This window comes from Mauremys mutica, chromosome 5 (assembly GCF_020497125.1).
Source record: "Mauremys mutica isolate MM-2020 ecotype Southern chromosome 5, ASM2049712v1, whole genome shotgun sequence".
Lineage (NCBI taxonomy): Eukaryota > Metazoa > Chordata > Testudines > Geoemydidae > Mauremys > Mauremys mutica.
In genome coordinates this window covers 123,343,209-123,369,594 of record NC_059076.1, presented here as the reverse complement: position 1 = coordinate 123,369,594, position 26,386 = coordinate 123,343,209, and the positions used below count along the sequence as shown (strand labels likewise).

General features: G+C 37.9%; 1 protein-coding gene across 1 annotated transcript in view; it reads left to right on the top strand.

The window, feature by feature from the left end:
- Positions 1-25,942, top strand: part of GRK4 (G protein-coupled receptor kinase 4) — a 71,818-nt gene extending 45,876 nt beyond the window's left edge. Inside the window, exons 9-16 of the mRNA XM_045018928.1 lie at positions 6,390-6,580; positions 15,745-15,782; positions 17,886-17,975; positions 19,936-20,144; positions 21,144-21,281; positions 22,041-22,178; positions 23,633-23,764; positions 25,503-25,942. Of these exons, the coding sequence (XP_044874863.1) occupies positions 6,390-6,580; positions 15,745-15,782; positions 17,886-17,975; positions 19,936-20,144; positions 21,144-21,281; positions 22,041-22,178; positions 23,633-23,764; positions 25,503-25,556 (990 nt within the window). The 3' untranslated portion in view covers positions 25,557-25,942. The remainder of the gene's footprint in view (positions 1-6,389; positions 6,581-15,744; positions 15,783-17,885; positions 17,976-19,935; positions 20,145-21,143; positions 21,282-22,040; positions 22,179-23,632; positions 23,765-25,502) is intronic.
- The last annotated feature ends 444 nt before the right edge of the window (positions 25,943-26,386 follow it).

Sequence of the window (26,386 nt, the reverse complement as noted above, 5' to 3'; positions counted from 1 at the left end):
CTGTTAAAATCCATTAACAGATGTATTTTGTTTTACGTTTCAGAGAGAGTTCTAAAGCGCTTGAACTTCTAAGATTTTGCTTTTATACATTATTCTAAACAAACATAGAATTCTGGTATCTTAAAGAAGGGAAACCATGCTGGCCAGAGAAATCTCATTAGCATCTTAAGCCGTGCATAAATAGATTCTTTTATAAAGGATAATATTTTTCCACCTGAGACAAAGCTCACAATCCACAGTCATTTTCCCACAAGTATAAGTTATAAGGCTGCATTGGATATTAAAACTGAAACTTTATTTGATCTTGCTACATCTACCTATACAGTAACACTCTTCCTTGTATAAAAGTTTTAAAATGCTGATGTGACTTTAATTCGTATATTCATAGGACTGGAAGGGACCTCAAGAGGTCATCTAGTCCAGACCCCTGCACTCATGGCAGGACTAAGTATTATCTAGACCATCCCTGACAGATGTTTGTCTAACCTGCTCTTAAAAATCTCCAATGATGGAGATTCCACAACTTCCCTAGGCAATTTATTCCAGTGCTTAGCCACCCTGTCAGTAAAGAAGTTTTTCCTAATGTCCAACCTAAACCTCCCTTACTGCAATTTAAGCTCATTGCTTCTTGTCCTATCCTTATCGGTTAAGAACAATTTTTCTCCCTCCTTGTAACAACTTTTTATGTACTTGAAAACTGTTATCATGTCCCCTCTCAGTCTTCTCTTTTCCAGACTAAACAAACCCAATTCTTTCAGCCTTTCTTCATAGGTCATGTTCTCTAGACCTTTAATCATTTTTGTTGCTCTTCTCCAATTTGTACACATCTTTCCTGAAATGTGGTGCCCAGAACGGGACACAATACTCCAGTTGAGGCCTAATCAGTGTGGAGTAGAATGGAAGAATTACTTCTTGTGTCTTACTTACAACACTCCTGCTAATACATCCCAGAATGATGTTCGCTTTTTTTGCAACAGTGTTGTTGCACTGTTTTGTTACACTGTTGACCCAGCTTGTGGTCCACTATGACTCCCAGATCCCTTTCTGCAGCACTCCTTCCTACACAGTCATTTCCCATTTTGTATGTGTGCAACTGATTGTTCTTTCCTAAATGGAGTACTTTGCATTTGTCCTTATTGAATTTCCTCCTATTTACTTAAGATCATTTTGAATTATAATCCTTTTCTCCAAAGCACTTGCAACTCCTCCAAGCTTGGTATTGTCCGCAAACTTTATAAGTATTCTCTATGCCATTATCTAAATCGTTGATGAAGATATTGAATAGAAACAGACCCAGAACTGATCCATGGAGGACCCCACTCATTATGCCCTTCCAGCATGACTGTGAACCACTGATAACAACTGGTTGGAAAACCATTCATAGAGAGTAATGCACCCACCTTATAGTAGCTCCATCGAGGTTGCATTTCCCTAGTTTGTTTATGAGACGGTCATGTGGGACAGTATCAAAAGCTTTACTAAAGTCAAGATATACCACGTCTACCACTTTCCCCCACATCCACAAGGCTTGTTACCCTGTCAAAGAAAGCTATCAGGTTGGTTTGACATGATTTGTTCTCGACAAATCCATGCTGACTGTTACTTATCACCTTATTATCTTCTAGATGTTTGCAAATTGATTGCTTAACTATTTGTTCCATTATCTTCCCGGATACAGAAATTAAGGTGACTGGTCTGTAATTCCCCGGGTTGTCCTTATGTTCCCTTTTTATAGATTGGCACTAGATTTGCCCTTTTCCAGTCTTCTGGAATCTCTCCCATCTTCCATGACTTTCCAAAGTCATGACCATCCCTGAGAGGTGTTTGTCTAACCTGCTCTTAAAAATCTCCAGTGATGGAGATTCCAATTGTGTAACATCACTTCAAAAGAATAAAAGTAATCTTACTCTAACTCTCCCTGTGTTATGTGGTTGCTAAAAGAGCAGATGTGATCCTTGGATCTCTAGGTAGGGATATATCAAGTTGAAATAGGGAGGCAATATTACCATGTTATGTGGCATGACTGAGACCATTACAGGCAGGGTAGAATGATTTAAATCACTTTGATTTTAAATCATCAATTTTAATCATGATTTTAATTAGAAAGCAAGAAACCTTATTTTAATTCATTGATTTAAATCTTGTTTTGCATTTGTACTATTTTGAACTTTCTTTAGGAAGACAACTTCCTCTTTATCCTGGACGCTCAGGATGAGTATGCAATGGATGTATCCTAATTAGGTGGCCGCTGGTGATATTAACTTATCTGGGATAACCCAGCAATAAATCATTCTGCTTTGGAGGATAGATTCATAATTCAAAATGACCTGGACAAATTGGAGAAATGGTCTGAGGTAAACAGGATGAAGTTTAATAAAGACAAATGCAAAGTGCTCCACTTAGGAAGGAACAATCACTTGTCACACATACAGAATGGAAAGAGACTGTCTAGGAAGGAGTACAGCGGAAAGGGATCTAGGGGTTATAGTGGACCACAAGCTAAATATGAGTCAACAGTGCGATGCTGTTGCAAAAAAAGCAAACGTGATTCTGGGATGCATTAACAGGTGTGTTGTGAGCAAGACACAAGAAATCACTCTCCCTCTCTACTCTGCGCTGGTTAGGCCTCAACTGGAGTATTGTGTCCAGTTCTGGGCACCACATTTCAAGAAAGATGTGGAGAAATTGGAGACGGTCCAGAGAAGAGCAACAATAATGATTAAAGGTGTAGAGAACATGACCTATGAAGAAAGGCTGAAAGAATTGGGTTTGTTTAGTTTAGAAAAGAGAAGACTGAGAGGGGACATGATAGCAGTTTTCAGGCATCTAAAAGGGTGTCATAAGGAGGAGGGAGAAAACTTGGTCATCTTAGCCTCTAAGGATAGAACAAGAAGCAATGGGCTTAAACTGCAACAAGGGAGGTTTAGGTTGGACGTTAGGAAAAAGTTCCTAACTGTCAGGGTGGTTAAACACTGGAATAAACTGCCTAGGGAGGTTGTGGAATCTCCATCTCTGGAGATATTTAAGAATAGGTTAGATAAATGTCTATCAGGGATGGTCTAGACCGTATTTGGTCCTGCCATGAGGGCAGGGGACTGGACTCGATGACCTCTCGAGGTCCCTTCCAGTCCTAGAAGCTATGAATCTATGAATACAGTTCAGGTCTTCATTCTTTCCTCTATTTCCATGTATTTGGGACTCCCCTTTCCCAACCTGGTCCCAGGCCATTGCTGGGACCCTGTTGCCTGCCCCTCATATGAAAGTTAAGGGAGGCTGGGGAAAGGAGGGGGTTGTTTCCCCACTGTATCAGACTTTAGGAGCCCCAAGCTTCTTTACAGGAGACCTTCCCTTAAATCCTCTCTGGTTTATCAGGTAATTGGACACTGGACAATTGCTCTTTAATTTAGTAGACCAGGTATAATATAATGGTTGGAAACTGAAGCTAGACAACTTCAGACTAGAAATAAGTTGCACATTTTTAAGTGAGCATAATTTACTGTTAGAACAATTTACCTAGGGGTGTGATAGATTCTCCATCTTTTGATAGGAATAAATGTCTTTCTAAAATATGTGCTCTTTCCAAACAGATGTTATTGGGTTTGATACAGGAATCACAGAGAAAAATTCTATGATTTTTTTTTATGCCAGAGAGCAGACTAGATAATCATAATGTTCCCTCTGGCTTTAATCTATTAATAATATTGACTCTCTTCTGGTTCTGTGACCAATGCCAATCCCATCTGTTCATGGTAATGAGCATATAGCTAGTTTTCAAAGCAAAAATGGTCAAATTCAAAAATGAAGGCCAGTTAACTTTAAGGACTAACTCATGCATCACATAATTTGTCAATATAGAATCTGCTGAAAAATTGATAAGGGTGGCCATCATTCTGTCTGTCTCTGAGAAATAAAATATGTAATATTGAATCTCCCTACCTAGAGGGTAGTTCAGACTTCATTTCACTTGGGAGTTGCATTTATCTAGTGGGAATAGCAGAGCACCTTAAAGACCTGTCTACATTGCAGATAAAATGTTATAACATGACTGACTGCATTTGACTTTTGCCCCTATTTGACACACTATTTCTAATACTGTGGGTGTATCACGTGTCAACCCTACTTACAGTCAGGGCTGGAATGGGATTATCAGGCTGCAACTTGGTTCTAACCTAGTTTTTCTGTTGCATAGATGTATCAGCCTAACCATCTGTACCTCTGTTAGCCAGTCACCTTATTGCCCAAGATTTTGTGTAGGAAGATATCTCAAAATTTATTTGCTTTATGTGCAAAACAATCTTCTGTCTTGCTGCACCTTAAGGAAATAAGGAATAGCTGAGTTCCCCAAACATGCACAGACACCAACACATTGGGTATGTCTACACTAGCCGCCGGATCAGCAGACAGTGATGGATCCAGTGGGGGTCGATTTTATCGCATCTAGTCTAGACGCGATAAATCGATCCCCGAGCACTCTGCCGTTGACTCCTGTACTCCAGCTTGGCGAGAGGTGCAGGCAGAGTCGACGGGGGAGTGGCAGCAGTCGACTCAACGTGGTGAAGACACCACGGTAAGTCGATCTAAGTACATCGGCTTCAGCTAGATTATTTACGTAGCTGAAGTTGTGTAACTTAGATCGATTACGCCCCCCTCCTCCCCCAGTGTAGACCAGGCCATTGTATAGCACATTGTATAGGACAAGGAATATGAATGAAACAGTTTTGATAGGAAAATTGCCACTGCCCGGGTACATTGAATAGGATCCAGTTTAAAACTGCCTTCTGCATTTTTAAATATTTCAAGTTTTGCTTCACATACAGGATATGTCTAGGCTAGAGATTTTACTGCAAGTTAATCAACTGCCAGTTAACTCAAGTTGCTTAACACCTTTGTAAATTCTAATTAAGACCCACTGAATTCTAGGGTAAGCCACAGTGTTTCGTTTCCCGGAACAAACGTTTGTGGTGTTAAGTCATTTAATTGCCAGTTAACTTGAATACTGCCTCAGCAAGAATTCTAGTCTATAAATAGCCACAAGGTGTCTCGCTAGTCCTACCTCTTTTCACACAATCCTGCCGCAGTTACTAGGCTTCCTTCTTCAGCTCTGTGGTCTGGAACAGCATCCCTATATTTTTTCATCTCATCAACTTTTTATGTCTTGAAAGATCTCTGAAAGCACATAATCTCTTCTTGTTTGTGGCTCTTAGGGTATGTCTACACTGAAGTTAGACACCTGCAACTGGCCTGTGCCAGGTGACTCAGGCTTGCAGGGCTCGAGCTGCAGGGCTGTTTCATTGTAGCGTAGACTTCTGTGTTCAGGTTGGAGCCCAGGCTCTAGGACTCTTCCCACCTTGCAGAGTCCTAGAGCCTGGGCCCCAGCCTGAACCCGTAAGTCTACACTGCAATGAAACAGCCCTGCAGCGCAACCCCCATGTGCTGCAGGTTTTTAATTGCAGTGTAGACATACCTTAAGTGTCTGGGTATTGGCTTTATAACTGAGTGTTTCACTTTTATTTACCATAGTGTCCATACTTCACTTCTTGGACAATGTATGGTCTGTGTTTCTGTTTGTATTGAATTTTAATCAAACATTTTGAGATGTATTTTGTATGCAGGATGCTATACAGACTCCTGTGGCTGTTCTGATGTAGCTTTTTTCCACTTTGTATTTTTATTTTGTTTGTCTCCTCCTCTCCCTATGGCTTTTTCACTTCTCTGTCTGCTCTGCTGATGCCTCATTCTGAATACTGTGCCTCCAGCCAACCAATGAGAGGAGATACTGTGCTTGGCTTCATGCAGCTCTTCATTTCACTGTTAGAGAGTGCTGTTATCAAGAAAGGAAATGACTATTCTAGTGGCTAGAATTAGGGACTTGAAGTTGGGCATTCTGGGTTATTTGTCTTGGTGTGTCATTGACTCTGTCTGACTTGGCAATTTACAGCCTCTCTGTGTGCTTCTCTAAGTCTCACTTTTTACAAACAGTGATTACGCATTTCTGAGTGTTCATGGAAAGGTACTCTGTGTGCAAGTTATTATCTTCATCCATATGGACTGAAAACGGAAGGGCACAGCCAATAAGAGATCCAATATCTGGATGGTGTTCCAGGGGGCATAAGCCATTTTCCTGTACAAGTTTTCATCATACTGTGGTATTGGTCTTGGCTGATAATCAGCTTGGACTGTTTTGCCCCATAGTTAACAATGGTGATTGTTTGTGGGTTTTCCCCGTACTCTCTGGGAAATTAAAATGGCTGGTTATCCAAAACATAACTTTAGCAGAGTTACCTATTGCTTAATTGGCTGATTATAAAAGTACTATCTACTGGTTGAATTAGAAAGAAGGGATGAAACTGGGGGTCATGAATGAACCAACAAGTATTTTTTGTCTTTAGGTTAGTTTATCCTACACCTATGAGACTAAAGATGCCCTATGTTTAGTATTAACCATTATGAATGGAGGCGATTTGAAGTTTCACATTTACAACATGGGAAATCCTGGCTTTGATGAAGAAAGGGCTGTTTTCTATGCTGCAGAGCTCTGCTGCGGCTTAGAGGACTTACACAGAGAGCGAATTGTTTACAGGTAAGTATTAACTGCAGTAATGCATACCTTGAAACTTGTCAACTCTGCATGTTTGCATATAGGATTAAATGGACTTTTCTTGCTTCAAAGCTGTTAGGTTATTTTGTATACCTATTTCTGTCTGCTAATGATCTATTAGTTCCATTGAATTGTGCGGGTTTTTTTTTCTTCTTCTCACTGTATATTGGAAATGCTGTTTCCTAGTCCCTGTTCTGTTAAAATTCTTATCCAAAAAGTCTGTATACACTTAAAATAAGCATCAATCCATGGTTGACTATAAAATAACAGAAGAATTCTCCCTGGAAAATGTTGAGTGTTAGGGGCATAGCAATATTCAGATGTGAAGAGAGGAGATCCCTGCAAGTACAAATTCACTGGTGGGGAATGCTGTACAATGAGGGAAGGCCCCTTGCTATGGCACCCATCTGAAATATATGTCTCATAATCTATGGCAGCCTCCCTAGCCCAGGCTCTGTCTCCCACAAGAATTTTTTTATTAAATTAACTGAACCATCAAGATGTGCACATAGCATAACTGAATAACCATGTGACTTTATTGCTATGGTCTGCATCTGTCATTAACCTCTACTGTACATTAAATGTGCTGCAATGAGTGAGGATCAACTCAATTGTAAACACTTTGGGTAAAGGATCTTGCCTCTTTATTTGTTCTATAAAGCACCTAGTATAACCTGGGCTTGTGAGTGTGTGCATAAAATTATAAAAAATTGGGGCTCTTTTCCTCACAGATAAAATGTTGGGAAAGGGGAAGATATTGAGACATGCAAAGGTCAAATTACTTGCCCAAGGTATTACAGGAAATCAATGGCAAAGTCAGAGATAAAGTCCAGGTCTTTCAGACTTGTGGCTTCAATACAAAATCATCCTTCTTCTCTTAATCTTTTAATCTGAAAGTACTTCAATTTTGCGGATACAGACTAACACGGCTGCTACTCTGAAACCTTTCTTTAATAGTATATAACTATTGATGTTTCTTCCATACTGGGTTAGTAGTTAATCATAACAATAATGAACAGGCTTTTCTACTGTCTATATCTGTATTAGCGTGTTTCTCAGTTAATTAAGAAGCAATATGCCAATTATTCATAAACAGCATTTGATCCCTTTTCCTTTTTTAAATGGTTTGAGTGAAATGAGCGTTTATAGAAGTGGATGACAGTTGCAGTAGCTTTCACTAGTTGCTGAGCAAGTTTTACATTAAATGGTAATAAGTCACCAGGCCAAATTGTATTCTCCGAAGAGTTCTGAAGGAACTCATGTATGTAATCGAAGAACTACTGACTGTGGTATGTACCCTATTACTTAAATTGGCTTTCTGTACCAGATGACTGGAGGGTAACTAATGTAACACTGATTTTTTTTAAAAAGGGTTGAGACACAATCCTGGCAATTACAGGCTGGTAAACCTAACCTCATTGCCAGACAAATTGGTTGAAATGATAGTAAGGAACAGAATTATGAGACACATATTAATGTGATATTTTGGGGAAGAGGCATGTAAAGAGAAATCATGCCTCACAAGTTTACTAGAATTCTTTCAGGGTATCAATAAACATGTGGTCAGGGTGATCCAGTTGATGTAGTGTAATTGGACTTTCAGAAAGCCTTTGACAAGGTCCCACATCAAAGGCTCTTAAGCAAAATAAGCAATCATGGATAAAAGGAAAGGTTCTCTCATGGATCAGTAACTGATTAAAAGTTAGGGTTAAAACAAATGTTTGGTTAAAATGAAGGAATAAATGGTCAGTTTTCACAATGGAGATTGGTAAATAGCAGGATGCCCCAAGGATCTGTACTGAGACCAGGGCTGTTCAACATATTCATAAATGCTCTGGAAAAGGGGCTAAACAGTGAGGTGGCAAATTTGCAGATGATACCAAATTACTCAAGATTGGTCAGCTTTGAGTGAACTAAGAGTTACAATAAGATCTCACAAAACTGGGTGACTGGGCAACAAAATGGCAGATGAAATTCAATGTTGATAAATGCAAAGTAATGCACATTGGAAAACATAATCCCAACTATATATACAAAGCGATGGGGTATAAATTGTTACTGCTCAAGAAAGGGATCTTGAAGTCATTGTGGATAGCTCTCTGAAAACGTCTGCTCTATGTGCTGCAGTAGTCAAAAAAGCGAACAGAATGTTAGGAACCATTAGGAAAGGGATAGATAATAAGACTGAAAATATCATAATGCCACTATATAAATCCATGGTATGCCCATACCTTGAATATTGCATACAGTTCTGGTCACCTCATCTCAAAAAAGATACATTAGAAATGGAAAAAGTACAAAGAAAGGCAACAAAAATTATTAGGAGTATGGATCAACTTCCATATGAGGAGAGATAAAGACTTGGACTGTTGATGATTTAGTTGGGGATTGGCCCTGCTTTGAGCAGGGGTTGGACTAGATGACCTCCTGAGGTGCCTTTCAACCCTGATAGTCTATGATTTTATATTTAGTTTAGAAAAGAAATGACTAAGGGGGATATGGTAGAGGTACATAAAATCATCAATGATGTGGAGAAAGTGAATAACATAACACAAGAACCGGGGTCACCTAATAAAATTAATAGACAGCAGGTTTAAAAGAAACAAAATGAAGTACTTCACACAATGCACAGGCAACCCATGGAACTCATTGCTGGGCAAGTTGCGAAGGCCAAAAGTATAACAGAGTTGAAAAAGAAAGGTCCATCAATGGCATTTAGCCAAGATGGTCAGGGATGCAACCCCTACTCTGGATGTCCCTACATCTTTAACTGCCAGAATCTGGGACTGAAAGACAGAGATCACTCTATAAATTGCCCTATTCTGTTCATTCCCTCTGAAGCTTTTATTACTGGCAGCTCTCAGAAAGGAGGATACTAAACTAGATGAAGTAATGGCCTGACCCAGTAAGGCCGTTCTGATGTCCTTTCCACCCAAATCTGCAGGTACATATTAATCCTAATCTGCAGCACTCTTTGAGTCATAGATCGGGCACTGTTAATTGTGCCAAATTGTGTAGTGGTTTCTGAGATGACCATAAGAAGCGAGCTAGGCTGAGACTGCCAAATGCATTTCTGTAGTGCTGCCACCTCAACAAGGCCTGTGGCTGGATCCTTTAAATTAGGGCTAAATAAAAAGCTGTGGAGACTTGTTTGAACCTAGTTTGTTAAATATTAAAATAACCTAAAAGAGATTAAGCCCTACCTGCTTGTTGGATTCCAGTTTTTTATTTTCTGTTAAAATTCTAGAATCTTGTATGTTCTTGCTTGAGTCTGAGCCCTCTCCTTATGCAATTTAATAAATGATGAGATACAAATTGATGAACTAAGTGCTTCTTAGAGACATCAGTCTCACAAAGCTGTCTGAAATTCAACAATTTCATTCTTGTGCAGTACCTCCAGAATATCACTGCAAATAACCCAGGATAAAGTTACATCCCGGTCAGAAACCAAAACTATTCTGTTATTGCTTTCTGCATTTCTTCATACATAAGAGGACCAATGAGCAGAGATAAGTACACATACATATATTGGATAATTTGCACACATTCAGGAAAAAGACTTATGTTTAGCCCTAATACTTATACCATCTATGCAGCACAATGTAAGACCTTTGTAAAGCAGTCCCTGCCTAATATGTAAATGGCCAACAGAGTAGGCATTTGGAAATAAGGTCTGAGATTCAAGTGATCCCTGAGGAATAAAACTAGAAAATATCTGGATGATTTTCTGGCTGCTATGTGGACTCTGTCAAATCTCTCTCTCCCTCTTCAATATAAAATGGTCAGTTTCATCTAAAGCAGAAAGAGGTTTTGTTTTGATATATTGTACCTGTCAGGGAAGAACCTGCCACTAAAAAATTTTAATTAATTAGTGTTTTCAAATGGTTTTCTTTATAGAATCAGGAATATAGTAATTGTAATATCTGATTATAGAAATCATGTAGAAAAAATCAGTTTACACAGTTATGTTCAGAACATAAGTCACTTGCATTTTGTGATGATTAAAATCCTGTGTTAATTCTTGAGCTTTCTGATTTCTTAATAGGAATGTATCTATGTGGAAATGGTGAAGCCTAAAACTTAAGGCAGTCAGTTTGAAGAAATTTATACAGATAATTTGACTTCCTCCACATAGGATTTGGTGGACAAATCCATAATCATCCTAATGCAACTTGATTTGGTTTTCAGTTGAGTCCAGTTTGTTTTTTACAAATTTGTTTTCTTCTCTAACTGCAATAATTAACATGCTCTACCTCTCTACACTTTCTTCCAGCACAGAAGGTTCTCTATTCCTGTTAGCTTTTAAAGCTTTTTGAATAATATCTGAGAGTAGATCTGTTGGATTATCATTATGTTGACGTAACTCCAACATGTTTTGAAAGAGGCTTTCATTTTCCTTAGGCCAAGTTCAGAGGGAAAGTTTGAATGGTGACACAACTTTCTTACATATTTGAACTTAAAATCTTCTGCTTACATTGATTATTATACACAAAGACATCAGTAGTCCAATTTCATAAAATCTATTTCTTTCTTAATGCTTTTTTCTGCCTTAAAGATCCCACAACTCTTTACAAACCATGATCTTGACCCTGAAAGAAATTGAGTACCCTCAACTGCCATGGATTTAATTGGTATTTCAGGATGCTCAACACCTTGTAGAACTGGACCATTAATTCATAAATATTTTACTTCACTCATTTGTCATCTAGCATTATGCTGATCATTTGAGAGAGCTTGAATCTCCTTGTGTATTGCCACTCTCTACAAGTGAGTAATCCCTGAAATGAATCAAATTGAAATCAGTAGCATTGCCTTGTTTAGGAATACATACCTAAATTGAAAAAAAAATCATCCTCTTTTTACATAGTGGACTGTGTCCACTTTATTGAAATAATCTATCACAAGAATTTCCAAGTGATGGCTTGTACTTGATTGGGACAGGAGGAATGTTCATCAATAGATTTATTAAACAGTATGCACCACCTTTAGCTACTTGGAAAGCATTGTGGTGGCCATTAACTATTAACTTCAGCTCCATTCTTAACACACAATAAAACTGCAACATTTTTCACTTTAAAAACTTTTCAAGAACTGATCTTGAAAACTGGAACAGGATCAAAACTGTAATCTCTTTGGGACAGGGATTGACATTTTGTTCTGAGTTCCTCCAGTGCCTAGCACAATGGGGCCTGATCCATGACAGGGACTCCTAGGCACTCCAATAATACGAATAATAGTAATGTTATGTTATAGTCCAGACTGGTTTTATTGCTGTTTATCTAGTATAATTATCTCAGGCCTGACTTTCCAAAGCATGTGAACTCTTGTAGCGTCTGTTCACTTTAAATGGAGTTCAGAGAGAGTGCTCAACACTCTTAAAATTGAGTTCCTCGGTGTAGATGGGCCCATAGTGTGCAATGGAAGAAAACTGAACTGATCTTAACACATTTTGCTTAACCAAAATTGCTCTCAGACCCATACAGCAACTTGCAGTGCCAAAATTTCATTGTTGTTTGTCCAGAGTAAATGTCTACACACCTCTGGGAATGATTTTAACTTCAGTTGCTATTGCAATTCCTTCAGGAGGAGCCAAAAACATTGTGGTGTTCTGTTAGTTTCTTAATCTCTAAAGTAGCAGAATTAACTTGAACCAATATAATTTTCTTTATTAGGACACCTTGCTCATCACCAATGACAGAGTGAATTTTTTTTACTGAAAGTCGTGTTTGTTTTTGGCAAAAAAAAGGCAGATTCAGTAACACTGAAACACAGCAAATTTGTGTTGATTTAATCCAGTTGTTTTCATTTCAAAATTTCCAAATGAACACTTCAATTTATTGTATTCAATTTCCAAACAACTTTATATTTTAAAACAAAATATGTTAAATGGTGAAAATTGAAATGTTTTGGGTTGAACAAAATGTTTTGTTTTGCCTGGATCTTATGGAAGAGAGGGTTACAACTTTCCTCCCTTTCTCTCCTACTGTCCCTTTCCTGGTGTAGCATAGTAGGGTTATGAGCATCTTTGAAGTAGGATTATGTGCCTGGGAAGGAGCGGGGAGAGAGCTTTTGTAAACAAGACCAGGAAGCTGCACTAGACCTCAGAGTCTAGGTTTTCAAGAGTATCTGTCTGTCATGCTCATGGAAGAGGAAGGAAACATGGCAGTATGTGACCAGCCTGTTGGTAGCTGGTCCCTGCACTTGATAACCTAGTGTCCAGCCTTGCTGGCTAGCAGCTCCTGCAGCTGGCCAGAGTCTTCAAGGGGTTACAAAAACTGGGACAGAACACTGTTTTGAAAAACATACATGCACAGGCCCTGAAAACAAGGACATTCCTGGTTTTCCAGGACATGGGATCACTCTGTACATGTATTACAGCAAAGGAGGGACTGAAAACTGCTTTTAGTGATGCTTATATCCTTATCATGTGTCTCATGCGAGTTCTGTCTGTTCTTTGCATTTTGCATATCACTAGATCACTGAAATGTGCCCTCATTAAGCATGAATATTAACAATATTCTGTACTTACAGCACCTTTCATCCAGGGATTTTAATACACTTCTCAAACATTAAGGTGCAGCTGGGTTTCTGTGTAGTCTTATGATGGTTTGAGTTTTTATATGTGTGCTTCCATGTAGAACATGATGGCCACAGAACCAGCCCTTGTCTAATTTCTAATATTTATTTTTTTTAAATCCAGTTTTAGAACAATGCCTTTTTCAATCTTCTCACGTTTCCCTGGCTTCAGAAAAAAGTCCAGTCATGATGCCTCCATTCCCAATGTTAAAGTTGCCTACCGTGGCCCTGATCCTGTATTGTGGTCCATTCAAGTACAGTGTTACATACTTAGGGGTCACAATGCAGGATTGGGGTCTGAGTTTCCAGCAAGGATGGTGACTGTTGCCACTGCAGAAAGAAAAAGCTGCTGCCTCAAATAACAGCAGCATAAGAAGAAAAAGCACCATCAGGCCAAGGGACCATTGACAGTTCCCAAGTCCAATATGTTGCAAACCACCAGGCCTGGAAACTCATCTTAGGCACCATTTAACTGCTGGATTGTAACTCCAGTAGTTCTTGAGCTAATGGCTATCAAAATCAGGCCAGATATTAATTACTGTCCCCATTAAGCAACAGTCATTGCTATTAAGTATGGTTAGGTTTTAATCAGTTCCCTGGGAGTTGTCCCAATTAGGGAGAGAGTATTGTGTTTAGAATTTACATGCCATAGTTTACCCAAACAGGTCTGAATTCTTAAAGTAGATTTGATTTTTCAGCTTAAAATTTATGCAGTCTTTTAAAATATTCTTACTTCCTCTATGTGAAACAGATCGCTATCTTCCAAATCACTACCTTCTGACTACCATTATCTTTGTAGTCTCTTAAATCCCTGGTTTTCAACCCTTTTTTCATTTGTGGACCTCTAAAAAAATTCCAAATTGAGGACCCCTTTGGAAATTCAACCCGTGGTGCACGGGCCTCTACCACAGAAGTCTTAGACTTAAAACTGACTGAACCAAATGTAATTATAAATGTTGCATGTGCTAGGCATGGCATTTGACACAGTGTGAGAAAAGGCACTAAACTGTGGGCTTCTATGGTAAGAACAACACTTCTGGGTTTTGACAGGGGGTATTCACATACTTTTGATTGATCAGAAAAATGGAATGTCTTTTCTGGAATTTGAAACTTTATTTTCACCGTTACCTTTAATGGATGCCTTAGACATCGTCTGTGGAACCCTAGGTGTCCACGGACCATAGGCTGAAAACCATGGTTTTAAATCACATAGTTTTAATCCTTTGCCACGTGTTTGTTTTGAATCTTCATTTGCTTGGAGAAAAATATTGCACTGACTACACCATTTTGTTGATCTCCTAAATAGTATATTTGAAAATGTAGAAAACACCAATTTTCAGAATGGAGAGGGGTAACTAGTGGTGTTCCCCAAGGGTCAGTTCTAGGACCAATCCTATTCAACTTATTCATAAATGATTTGGAGAAAGGGGTAAACAGTGAGGTGGCAAAATTTGCAGACGATACTAAACTACTCAAGATAGTTAAGACCAGACTGTAAAGAACTTCAAAAAGATCTCACAAAACTAAGTGATTGGGCAACAAAATGACAAATGAAATGTAATGTAGATAAATGTGTAAAGTAATGCACACTGGAAAAAATAACCCCAAATATACATACAATATGATGGGGGCTAATTTAGCTACAACTAATCAGGAAAGAGATCTTGGAGTCATCGTGGATAGTTCTCTGAAGACAGCCACTCAGTGTGCAGCAGCAGTCAAAAAAACAAACAGGATGTTAGGAATCATTAAAAAAGGGATAGAGAATAAGATGGAGAATATCTTATTGCCCTTATATAAATCCATGGTACTCCCAGATCTTGAATACTGTGTATAGATGTGATCTCCTCATCTCAAGAAAGATATACTGGCACTAGAAAAGGTTCAGAGAAGGGCAACTAAAATGATTAGGGGTTTGGAACGGGTCCCATATGAGGAGAGATTATAGAGGCTAGGACTTTTCAGCTTGGAAAAGAGGAGACTAGGGTGGATATGATAGAAATATATAAAATCATGGGTAGTGTGGAGAAAGTGAATAAGGAAAAGTTATTTACTTGTTCCCATAATATAAGAACTAGGGGCCACCAAATGAAATTAATGGGCAGCAGGTTTAAAACAAACAAAAGGAAGTTCTTCTTCACACAGCACACAGTCAACCTGTGGAACTCCTTGCCTGAGGAGGTTGTGAAGGCTAGAACTATAACAGGGTTTAAAAGAGAACTACATAAATTCCTAAAATCTTTGTGTATGGGTTTAGATTTCCCCCATCCCCCGAAGTCAACATTTTCCAGGAAAATTTTGTTATGGATTCATCAGTCTTCTGCAGGGAGAGAAGGGGATCAGTTTGACAATTTCTACTGTAAAACTTCTTAATCTATAGTTCATCAGGTTGTTGTTTAAATACGTATTATAAATGATAAAGTTGCAAACTTGAGATTCTTATAGTCTCTTCACACTTAAGTCACGCTTTTCTAAGGAAAGCAATTTTGTGGTTTCTGCAAAACCCACACTTGATAGTGACTATAATTTTCCCTTTTAGATAACTGGGTTTTGTTTTGTTTGCTTTGTAGAGACTTGAAGCCTGAAAATATTCTCCTTGATGACTGTGGTAAATAAACATAAATTTCTTGGCACGTACACTAAAAATGTATACATGTATTCTGAATAAGTGCAAAGATATTTAAGGTGATTTAGCAATTTTGCTACAATACTAGAAACATAATTAATAAAATATTAGCATGCAAGTGTGCTTATATGAGTGGAAAAAAGATTGGCTGTTCTTACTTTACCAAAAGTAATAGAACACACTGCAATTTCATTCCTTGATTCTTTCAGACAACTTTTAGCACTGGATCTAATGTGGCTATTTGAGGTATTCACGGGGTTGATTGGAAGACAATTTTACCTGAATTCTGCAAACAAGAATTCATACAGGCGTGCACAGTAGTACAGAATTCCCCCAAGAGTAAAAGACTTAGTCTGAGACAATTACAAAATGGGGCATCATCATTTATGTAAAATCTATTTTTATCACTGTCTTCCCATTTACAAGAATTTTTTGTGAAAAGTCTAGTTTGTGTCTAGGATCTTCCACTCGTGTGCTAATTTATATTTGATATTCTTCATTTTTATCAGTTGCTTCTAAATGCTCTATGCAAAATTATGTAATATTCATACTACAGTTATGCTTAGAGACCCCACTGAGATTGCCCTACTATTCTAGGCACTGTACAAACATGTATGAAGACACTGCCCCTGTCCTAAAAGCTATCAAAATGTGGTGTTGTTTTTTTATCTTATTACTAAAACTGGTTGGAAATTTTCCATTTAAATGATTTTTCCAATGGAAAATACAGTTTCTACCGAACTGATTTTTTTTTTTGCATGGGAAAATTTAGATTTTTGCCTGATTATTTTGATTTTTTTCCCCACAGTATAAAAATCAATTAGTTTGTTGAGAACAGATCCAACCCAAATCAAAATATTTTGGTTTGTTGAACTGAATCAAAATATTTAATTTTGAATCAGTTCAACATTAAATTGATACTGTGGTGACACAGTATCTCATGAAAGTTGTAGTTTGGGTAATTTGTGTTGCTCCCATTTTTCCCTATGGAATGGGCTCCCTGGGTGGACTCTCTCCACTGATGCACTGTGGTCTCCCCTCTCACCAAGCAACATGGTGTCTTATGGGAGTTAAATGAGTGTAGTGTATCATAGTAGACGTAATCTGATTAGGGAGCCTGGCCTATGCAGAGGAATAAGGGCACGACACATTTGAATTACAACTCCTTGAGGCATTGCAGAACCATTGGCTGATGCAGTTTAATGTTGAACTGACTTGAAAATATTTATTGTAATTTAATTTTACACTTTCAAAAATTTTTGATTTAGAACTTGTTCTTTGAAACATTTTGATTTAGTATGTGAAACAAATGTTGAAATATCAGAATTTCCTGTGGGATGGATATTCTGCTTTCCACTCTGTTCTACTTATTACAGTGTCTTCAAGAGGAAACTAATAATTTTGCATAATCTTTCTCATGTAAAGAATTAAATGGAGCAAGCTCCAATGTTCTACTAAGAAGTCAAGAAACTTATTACAGTATAATAAAGACTTAAATATGATACTATATTGCCGTTCCTGTGGCTGCTGAATAAACATAGGAGTTGAAATGGACACTCATAAAGCCTATTCAGCCTACAGTCATGTTTTCATGTGAAGTATTCTGTACCATGCTCAGCCACAAAGTTCTTGTGTGAACTTGAGCATATCAGTTCTGTGCCTCATTTTTTCCAATTTGTAAAATGGAAGGATAAGACCACACAAAGGTATTTTTTGATTAAATTGATTAAAGAGCTTATGGCTATGTCTCTCAGGGGTGTGGAATTTGCTTCAGGATAACTAAGTCTGCCAGGGGTGTGAAAAATCCATACCCCTCAGAGATGTAGCCATACTAACCTAACCCCCCTTATAGACCAGCACTAGGTAGACTGAAGAATTCTTCGGTTGAACTAAATACCGCCTCTCAGGGAGATACACTACCTGTGCCCATGGGAGAAGCCCTTCTGTCGGTGTAGGCAATGTCTTAGGCCTAATAAGTGATTTGGTGGGATGGAGGGTGATGGATACTATAGAAATCCCATATATTTGAAAATGCTAATACTCCATTCCTTGTTGAATTTGTGTAATTAATTTCAATGTAAACAGGACACATCAGGATTTCAGATCTTGGATTAGCTGTGCAGATCCCAGAAGGAGAAACAGTCCGAGGGCGGGTTGGAACAGTTGGATATATGGGTATGTAAAATGCCTGTAGCTAGCTAAACCATACTAGTGAGGTCTATTACACTTGCTTAAGTATAGGTGACTCTAGAATACAGAATCATACTGGGTTTGATTTGCTTTTGGGACATTATTAGTGTGAAGAAAAGATGCAGTATGTGAATAGGTGTATCATGATGTCTGTAATGGCTCATGACAGAGAGTTACAGCGTCAGGGCAGACTGTCAAAAAGCAGGGCAGAAACCCCAGACTGATTGTATATTATATCATTAGATTTCACCAACCCAGTAACAAGTGTGAACTATTAACATACTAACCAGTCTTACTATGCAGTCACAGACAGTCCCCTTGGGCATTCCAGTTTATCTTGCCACCCAGGCAAGCTGGACTATGTGATAGATGGTCATTTTATACCAAAAATCACAATTTTCAGGTTACTCCCAGTCCCAAAGGACTAGTCACTTACCTCAGGCCTGTAGTCTTTGGGCTGAGATCTGAGTACAACACCTGTAGTTAATCCTGTAATAAACTAACTAAAGATTTATTAACTAAGAAAATAACTGAGTTGTTTTTTTAACAAGGTTAAAAAACATGTACACAAATTAGTTAGTCTTAGCGTTAAAAAGGTACTATAAGCTTCTGTAATAAGCAGCTCTATATGTCCTTTGGGCTGGCCCATGCTAGGCAGCATGGGGATCTCTTGCTTATGTTTAGGAATATTTGTCCCTGAGAGTCCAGACACCATAAAAAATCCAGTTTCTCCTTGTCAGGGATTTTTATCCATTTCTTCCCCTCCCCCCCACCCCGAATCCAAGCTGATAGGATAAGTGCTCCTGCACATAACCTCTTCATGGTGGGTGGGGAGAACAATAGACAAAGTCTTTGTTCTGCAATGGCCCATTTGGACTCAGTAATCAGCGGCAGCTCCAGGCACCAGTGCTCCAAGCGTGTGCCTGGGGCGGTAAGCCGCGGGGGCGCCCTGCTGGTCCCTGCGAGGGCGGCAGTCAGGCAGCCTTCTGTGGCTTGCCTGCGGGAGGTCTGTGGATTCGGCAGCAATTCGGCGGCAGGTACGCTGAAGCTGTGGGACTGGCAGACCTCCCGCGGGCAAGCTGACGAATCCGCGGGACCGGGGACCTCCGCAGGCATGCCGCCAAAGGCTGCTGTGCTTGGGGCAGCAAAAAAGCTAGAGCCGTCCCTGTCAGTAGTCCTTCTAGTTGGCCAGGAAATAACACCTCTTGGGGTAAATTAATATTTCACACATGGTAATGCTTGTCTCCTAACATTTTTATAGTTACAGAGAAAATGTTTAAATATTACCTTATAACATGAGATATAGATATAAGTAGGATTAATACACGCAGTATCCCACAAGCATTCCATAAAGTCTAAACACATTGTTATAACTCTAATATTTATTTTGATAATGCTAACACACAAGTAAGCAAGAATGGTTTCCAGCGATGCATTTTAAAGTATTCAATGAGGCCTAGAGACCTTGGCATGAGTTGGTACCTGGTCTGCCAGCTTCACAAGGTCATGTTTGATAAAATTACAAAATTAAATTTTAGATATAGCCATCTCAGAAAGTTAATTACTCTGAGTAAAATTTTCAAGAACACCTAAATCTCATTGACATTATTTGACTCTGAGCTCCTAAGTGCACAAGTCACTTTTGAAAATGTGGCTTGGACTCCTAAGTCACTTAGGTGCTTAGCTTGTGAAAATTTTACCTTCATTTAAAAAATGGCTTAAGGATCATATTGATATAGAAAAGAAGCAATTAAGGACCTACAGTTAGCTGAGCAAAAGAGTCCTTAATATGGGAATGAGGACTTTCTGTAACTCTGGACATCCACTATTGCTGTACAGTCTGTTTTTAGGAGAGTGCAATGTTAGCTTAGTGGATTTGTTTTACTTATCAAATAATGGAAAAAAATTAAAACACATGAATCTTTCTATTTTTTATTTTTGGTAGCTCCAGAAATCCTCAACAATGAAAGCTATACATTCAGCCCTGACTGGTGGGGTCTTGGCTGCCTAATTTATGAAATGATTCAGGGACAATCACCATTCAGGAAGCGTAAGGAAAAGGTCAAACTGAATGAGATAGACCGAAGAGTGAAGGAAGACCAGGAAGTGTACTCGGACAAATTCTCAGAGGAGGCAAAATCCATCTGCAGGATGGTGGGTGAAGAGACGTAGAGGTTTGGAAATTAAATTTCTAACACTCTTTAAAGAGCTGAAATTTTAAATTTTAGTGTCTTTATTTTGTTGGAAATTTTTCATAATTCAGGTGACATGGCTTAGGTGACCTGCATAGGTTGTTTTCATCTCTTTTTATGATTCAACTATTGATATGATAGAAGTCCATAAACAGTTCCATGCTGTTGTTGTCAGACTTAGGAACTGAGGACTTCTCTTCATCATGTTTGTTGTATTGTATCTTACAAAATGGTGTACTGTATAGATGTCGTAGTCCATATCCTCAAGCTAAACCACAGTTTGAACGTAGCATAACCAAGGGCATAGTTAAGCCATCTCAACAGAAAAAAAACTGGGATTTAATATGGGGAAGATGTGGTAGAAAAGCAGCATATTAGTTCTCTTGTGTAAAGAAAAAGACCATGTAATAGGATAGCTTGATTTTTTTTTTTTACCTTTATTGACTGAAGTAAAATCCAGTTAAATTTGGTAGATAACATGCATTTACACAGTTGAAGAGTTTTTTTAGAAAAATATTTATAATATATATGTTTCTTATGGTTGATTTACAAAAATATCTTGTCTAGAGTTACTAAGATACTAAAACAATTTTAGATCTGCATTTGAGGAAAGCAAGATATGTGGCAAAGCATATATGATCACCAAGTATATAAACATAGAGATAACTTAGCAGCTCATTAAACTATGGGTAGAACCTACAATAATTAAAAAGTAGAATGTTTGTAATTTAAACTGGTCTAATGAAAATACTTTAATGCTCTTAAGCCACATATTTCAGATTTCCAGTTCTTTAAAAGTTAACATTTTGGTACAGCATTCAGTTGCAGATTTCAGTAAGCAAAGGAGCCAAAAAAAAACCCCTATATATATTTTTTTCTATTGAAAAATACTGTAAAGATAATTTTTAAAAGGGCATGTATAAAAGACTAATTCAGTGATATATTTACTATTTCTGTGCAGTTACTTGCCAAAGATCCAAAGGAAAGATTGGGGTGCACTGGAGATGGAGCTGCTGCTGTAAAGCAGCATCCCATTTTCAAGAATATTAACTTCAAGAGACTGGAAGCAAACATGTTAGAACCTCCATTTTTACCAGATGTAAGTAGATGAGACAGATGTGTCTAGTACTTAAATAGACACAATATACTTCTATGCTAATTAAATCAATTTGCACTGGAAAATAGGAAGGGTGCAGAAGCTAGTTATTATCTGCAAAAGGGGTTGAATAGGGAGGTGGCATTAATTGTAGATGATTGACCTGAATTTTGTGCAAAGACAGAGCCCTATCTCCAGATAGTCCTGACAAAACTATTTAAATGGGCAACACAATGCAAATGTAATTCAGTGTTGTCTAATTATGATATTTAGCTGTTTATATGGTACTTCCTTTTGTAAAGGGTTTTGAGACCCATGTCCAAGTACATCTCCAAGGGGCTGTGAAGTTGGTTCCCCAGCTCTTTAAATCACTACTTCCCCTGCCATGACAAATGAAAGTTGGGAACTGAGAAAGTTCCTGGGGAGTTAGGAGGCAGAGCAGGAGTCAACTGCCACAGCCTCAGGAGGTAAGAGGAAGCAGGCTGCTATAGTACTTCCTTTCTCTGTCAGGGCTTCCTCTGGGTCCTAGTGACCATTTATTTTGCTGCTCTGGGTTGCATGCATTTAATGACTCCCTACAGGTCTCATACCACTTGTTAAGCAGTACTAGTTTAGAGAGTGTAGTAGTATCCTTTTGCTGTTCAGGTAAATAAATAGTGAATAGGCAACAATGTGAACCTAAGATGTATTTTTTTAAATTGCCCAATTTTCTCTGAAAATTAAAAATTCTCTCAAAGAAGCAATCGTTGTTTCATATTGCAGCCACGTGCGGTGTATTGTAAGGATGTCTTGGATATAGAGCAATTCTCCACAGTAAAAGGAGTGAACCTGGATACTACAGATGATGACTTCTATTCCAAATTTGTTACAGGTTGCGTCTCAATCCCTTGGCAAAATGAGGTACTGTACTTTGAACAAGTCCTGTTTGTGTTAGTGTAACAATAATGAACATTAAAAGATACAAAACTGTTTAACTTCCTTAACCAGGCTTTATGATGAAACTTCCTTTTTACTTCAGGCATTTGCTCCAGAATGTTCCCAACTAACAGCCCCATTGACGATTTGATAGGAGCCCAAGGACCATACTTAACTTGCATAAAATTGAACAGATGGAAGCCGCACCACTCTATGCTTTAGTGAATGCTGCCCAGAAAACAATAGCATCCGCTACAGTGCACACACTTCTTGTTTTTATCCTGTTTCTGAAAGATTTCTAATACACCTCTACCTCGATATAACGCTGTCCTTGGGAGCCAAAAATCTTACCGCGTTATAGGTGAAACTGCATTATATTGAACTTGCTTTGATCCACCGGAGTGCGCAGCTCCGCTCCCCCACGTTATATCCAAATTTGTGTTATATCGGGTGACGCTATATCAAGGTAGCAGTGTATTATCGTTCAAAGCAGTGGGACCTGAAGGAGTGCCATTCAAAGTACAAAAAAATAAATTTACTCAACGTTAGCTGTTATTACAGGGGTCTCAAATACATCATACCTGTGTATTCATGTTGAGAGCAGCCAGGAGCCACAGTGCAGAACTCTGTGGACTCTCCTGGCTCTAGGTTTTCAGAACAAGCAGTTATTACTTTAGTCAAACATTACTAGATATTGCTTCCTAAATAAGTATTCCAAACTGACTAATGAATGAATTCATTTAGGACTATGTATAGAGTTAATTCCCCCTACCAATGTGGCTGGTGATTGTAATTAATGAGATTGCATATCCAGCTTCACCTACTCCAGGTTAGGCTGCCCTGAAACAGAAGATGGGAGAAAGAGATATCTATGTTTATGTATCTGGCATGGATTAAATCCAGTTCAAGAAGTTGTGCATGTTGCAGTTTGGGCAATGGAAATTCAGCTGCAAAGTGTGTGTGTGTGTGTGTGTGTGTGTGTGTGTGTGTGTGTTGGGGCGCGGGGATGTGGGGCATGCTTATATGAGTGCTTTTATGTTATGGTTCAAGCAAGAATTATAGAAAGCTGGTCATAGTTTCTTCACATAAGGGCCCAGATTTATGGCTATGCTGTGTCTGCTTTTTTGCCTGATTGCTGTCACAAAGCAGCCATAAATCTAGTGGACCAGCGTGTGCAATAGAGAGGGTGTGGCTAGAGAAGCAGCTGTGTCCTGCTGATCCTTGTCAGCTGTGTTCTCTTTCCAGGACTGAGAGTAGCTAATTATAAAATAAAATACCTTTTAGGTTGCCCAAAGGTGGTTAAAGCTATTTTGTGTCTTCTATGTGGCCCTGGTTCAGCAAAGAATCCAGTTATGCCTCTTGCATGAACTGGAATAATGTCTGGGGGTCTTTATATGACTGAGTTTTTCATTTGTATCTCTTCTTCTCTTTCCATGTAGATGATTGAAACAGAATGCTTTCAAGAGCTCAATATGTATGAAACTGATGTCACTTTGTCACCAGACCTAGATATGAGTAAAGATACTCCTAGACCAAAGAGAGGCTTCTTTCACAGACTCCTCATGAGAGGGGTAAGTACTGCCTATGGCTTTTTGTTTTTTCTTATACGATACAAATATATAATACCTTTTTGCCTTTGCTTTTTAAATTAATTTAAAATGTTTATCAAATGACAGTCTCTCACTATTTATAAAAAAGGCTTATAATGGAAAGAAATCATCAAAACTGTAGATTGGACTAAATGTAGATGTCTGATTGATCACTGAATGGACAGTGACTCCGAAGAAGAAATGATAGGAGACAAACATCAGGATATTTTAGGGGGGGGTGTATATTTTGAGATAAGTTATTGTTGTTTGGGAAATGGTGTAGATATACATGAGTTCCCTAATGAGCAAGTTGACTCCACTTCTAAGACCTAATGTTTAATAAATATCTTAAAATTGAGCAATCTTTTGGAATCGCACCCCAAAATATTTACCATAAAAGACACAAGAAATATAGGTTGTTTTAATATAATCTACTTGCATATATATTTGACCAAAATAGGCTGTTTACTAGTGTGTTCCACATGCAGACCAGCATATACATTTTGTTTGCTCTGCACATACAAATTCAGAGTGAAATTATTTTGGGAAGGATGAGTTCATCCCAGTAAAGAACCATAGAAATAATGTTGGCTTTCAACAGAGATTTAGTTATTTTAAATTGCTAGGAACAAATCATGAAGCATCCACATTATAGCTGTGCATTATAATAGCACATTAAACATTTTTGTCATCGATTGGGCATTTGAATGTTGGTGTGAACTGACCTTTTGATTACAATAAAAAAGACTCTTTAAACAAGGAAAAACAACAGAGTAACATTTTTAGAAAATATATTTGATCTATACCTATAAGAAAATTTCCAGTTTGTTTTTAACATAGGAATTATGTGTTACCAGCCTATACATTATTCAGGAATCTAGTCTTCTTTGGATGCCTATGAATGATTCCCATTTAAGTTATTGAGAGCTCGAGATCTACACTGAGGGAAGACTAGACATCTGCATTATTTTGATTTGAAACTGTTTATATTGAATGTGGACATTCAATTATTCATATGAGAAATATAAAAGAAGAAATATTTTAATCCCTACACTGTCCGAGTATCAGGAAATTCACTAAGGCCTTGAAACATAGAACCAAAATATGTAGGTTAATTTATACAGTAATATGACGTTTTGTTACTGATTGATCCAGTACAGTTATCTCTGGCTGATGTACAGGAGGCTACATAACAAAATACTGTTTTCAGCTTTTGCAGGCACTGTGCTATCCCAGCTGGAGAATGAAAAATAATTTGCAAATGTACCAATAGTTCCTAGGCTAGCATGGCTGCAGTCAAAATGTTGGTCTTTTGACCACAGTTTTGCTTTGCACTTGTATGGCTGATTATAATTTTTCTTCTGCCTAAGGTGTCCTCAAAAACTGGGCTTTGTATTGATGAAGAATGTTTGCAAATATTTTATGGGTTGAGGTCCTTCAATTGGCTATGAAATACTGTTTATAAATCTTGTCTTCGTTACTGACTTCACAAGGAAAGAATTAAAATAAGGTTAGATGAAGTGACAATGGTTTGACGCGGCTTCTGCTGCTTCCTTTTGATATCCACAAAACTACTTATTTAGTAGAAAAATTATATGAACTCTATAAAAGAATATGTATGGACTCTATTTAAAAAAAAAAAAACACAAGCCAACCACAAAACACCAGCTGTGCTACTTATTTAACTAAATGCAGCCATTTTGTCTTGTCTCTTTCTCAGGTCTGTTTTAAATCTGGTTATATTGATGATGAAGAGGAGTTCTCTAGACTCTAAATCAGAGAATTGTAGCCAAAAAATAAAAGGATGAGTGAACTCTGAATGTTTTTATCTATGTAAAGTGTATTATAAATGTAAAAAATTATGTATGGGCTTACAGATATTGTATATTTGTACTTTAGTTTTAAGTGTTAAGATGTATATTTTCACTAAATCTTTATTGTACAAAAGCCATGAGTGCCACTTAAGTGTAAGCATGTATGTGTGATATATTATGTATTTTAGTATGAAGCTGGAAATACTTAAGGGTTTTAAAGTACAGAAACTTATGCTATCTGTGATATGGATGTTACTTGGCTTTGGTGGTGGTTGTTGTTGTTCCTGGCAACTCCAGTGAAAGGCACTATGTTTCTTATTCCTCAGAATATTATTTAGGTTTGTTCTCAACAGTAGACTAACTGTTATACTGATTAGTATTAATATTTCTGGTGTTAATAGCACTTCATTTCTGTTTGCTGTCAGATTGCACTCTAATGTAGTTCCCAAGTCATTTAAAATGAAACTGCTAGGAAAAGAAGGAATGAGTTCAGTGCACTGTGACCAGTTTCTGTAAAATACTTTTTACAAGTTTGGATTTAAAGACTAGTTGGTTTGTATATTGTGTGTAATATGTAATGCCTTATTTTTGAAACAAACTTAATTTCTCCAAATGTTGATATCAGGAGACAGTAATAGATTTCTGACTAAGTATATATATTCTCCCCCATTTATCAGAAAGATAAATGGTTTCTCTGTATCTTTTTAGAATAATTGCCTTTCTATTCATATCTTTGTCAGGAGTGAACACAACAGGAATTCCAGATTTTTTAGAAGTAGTAATTTATGCT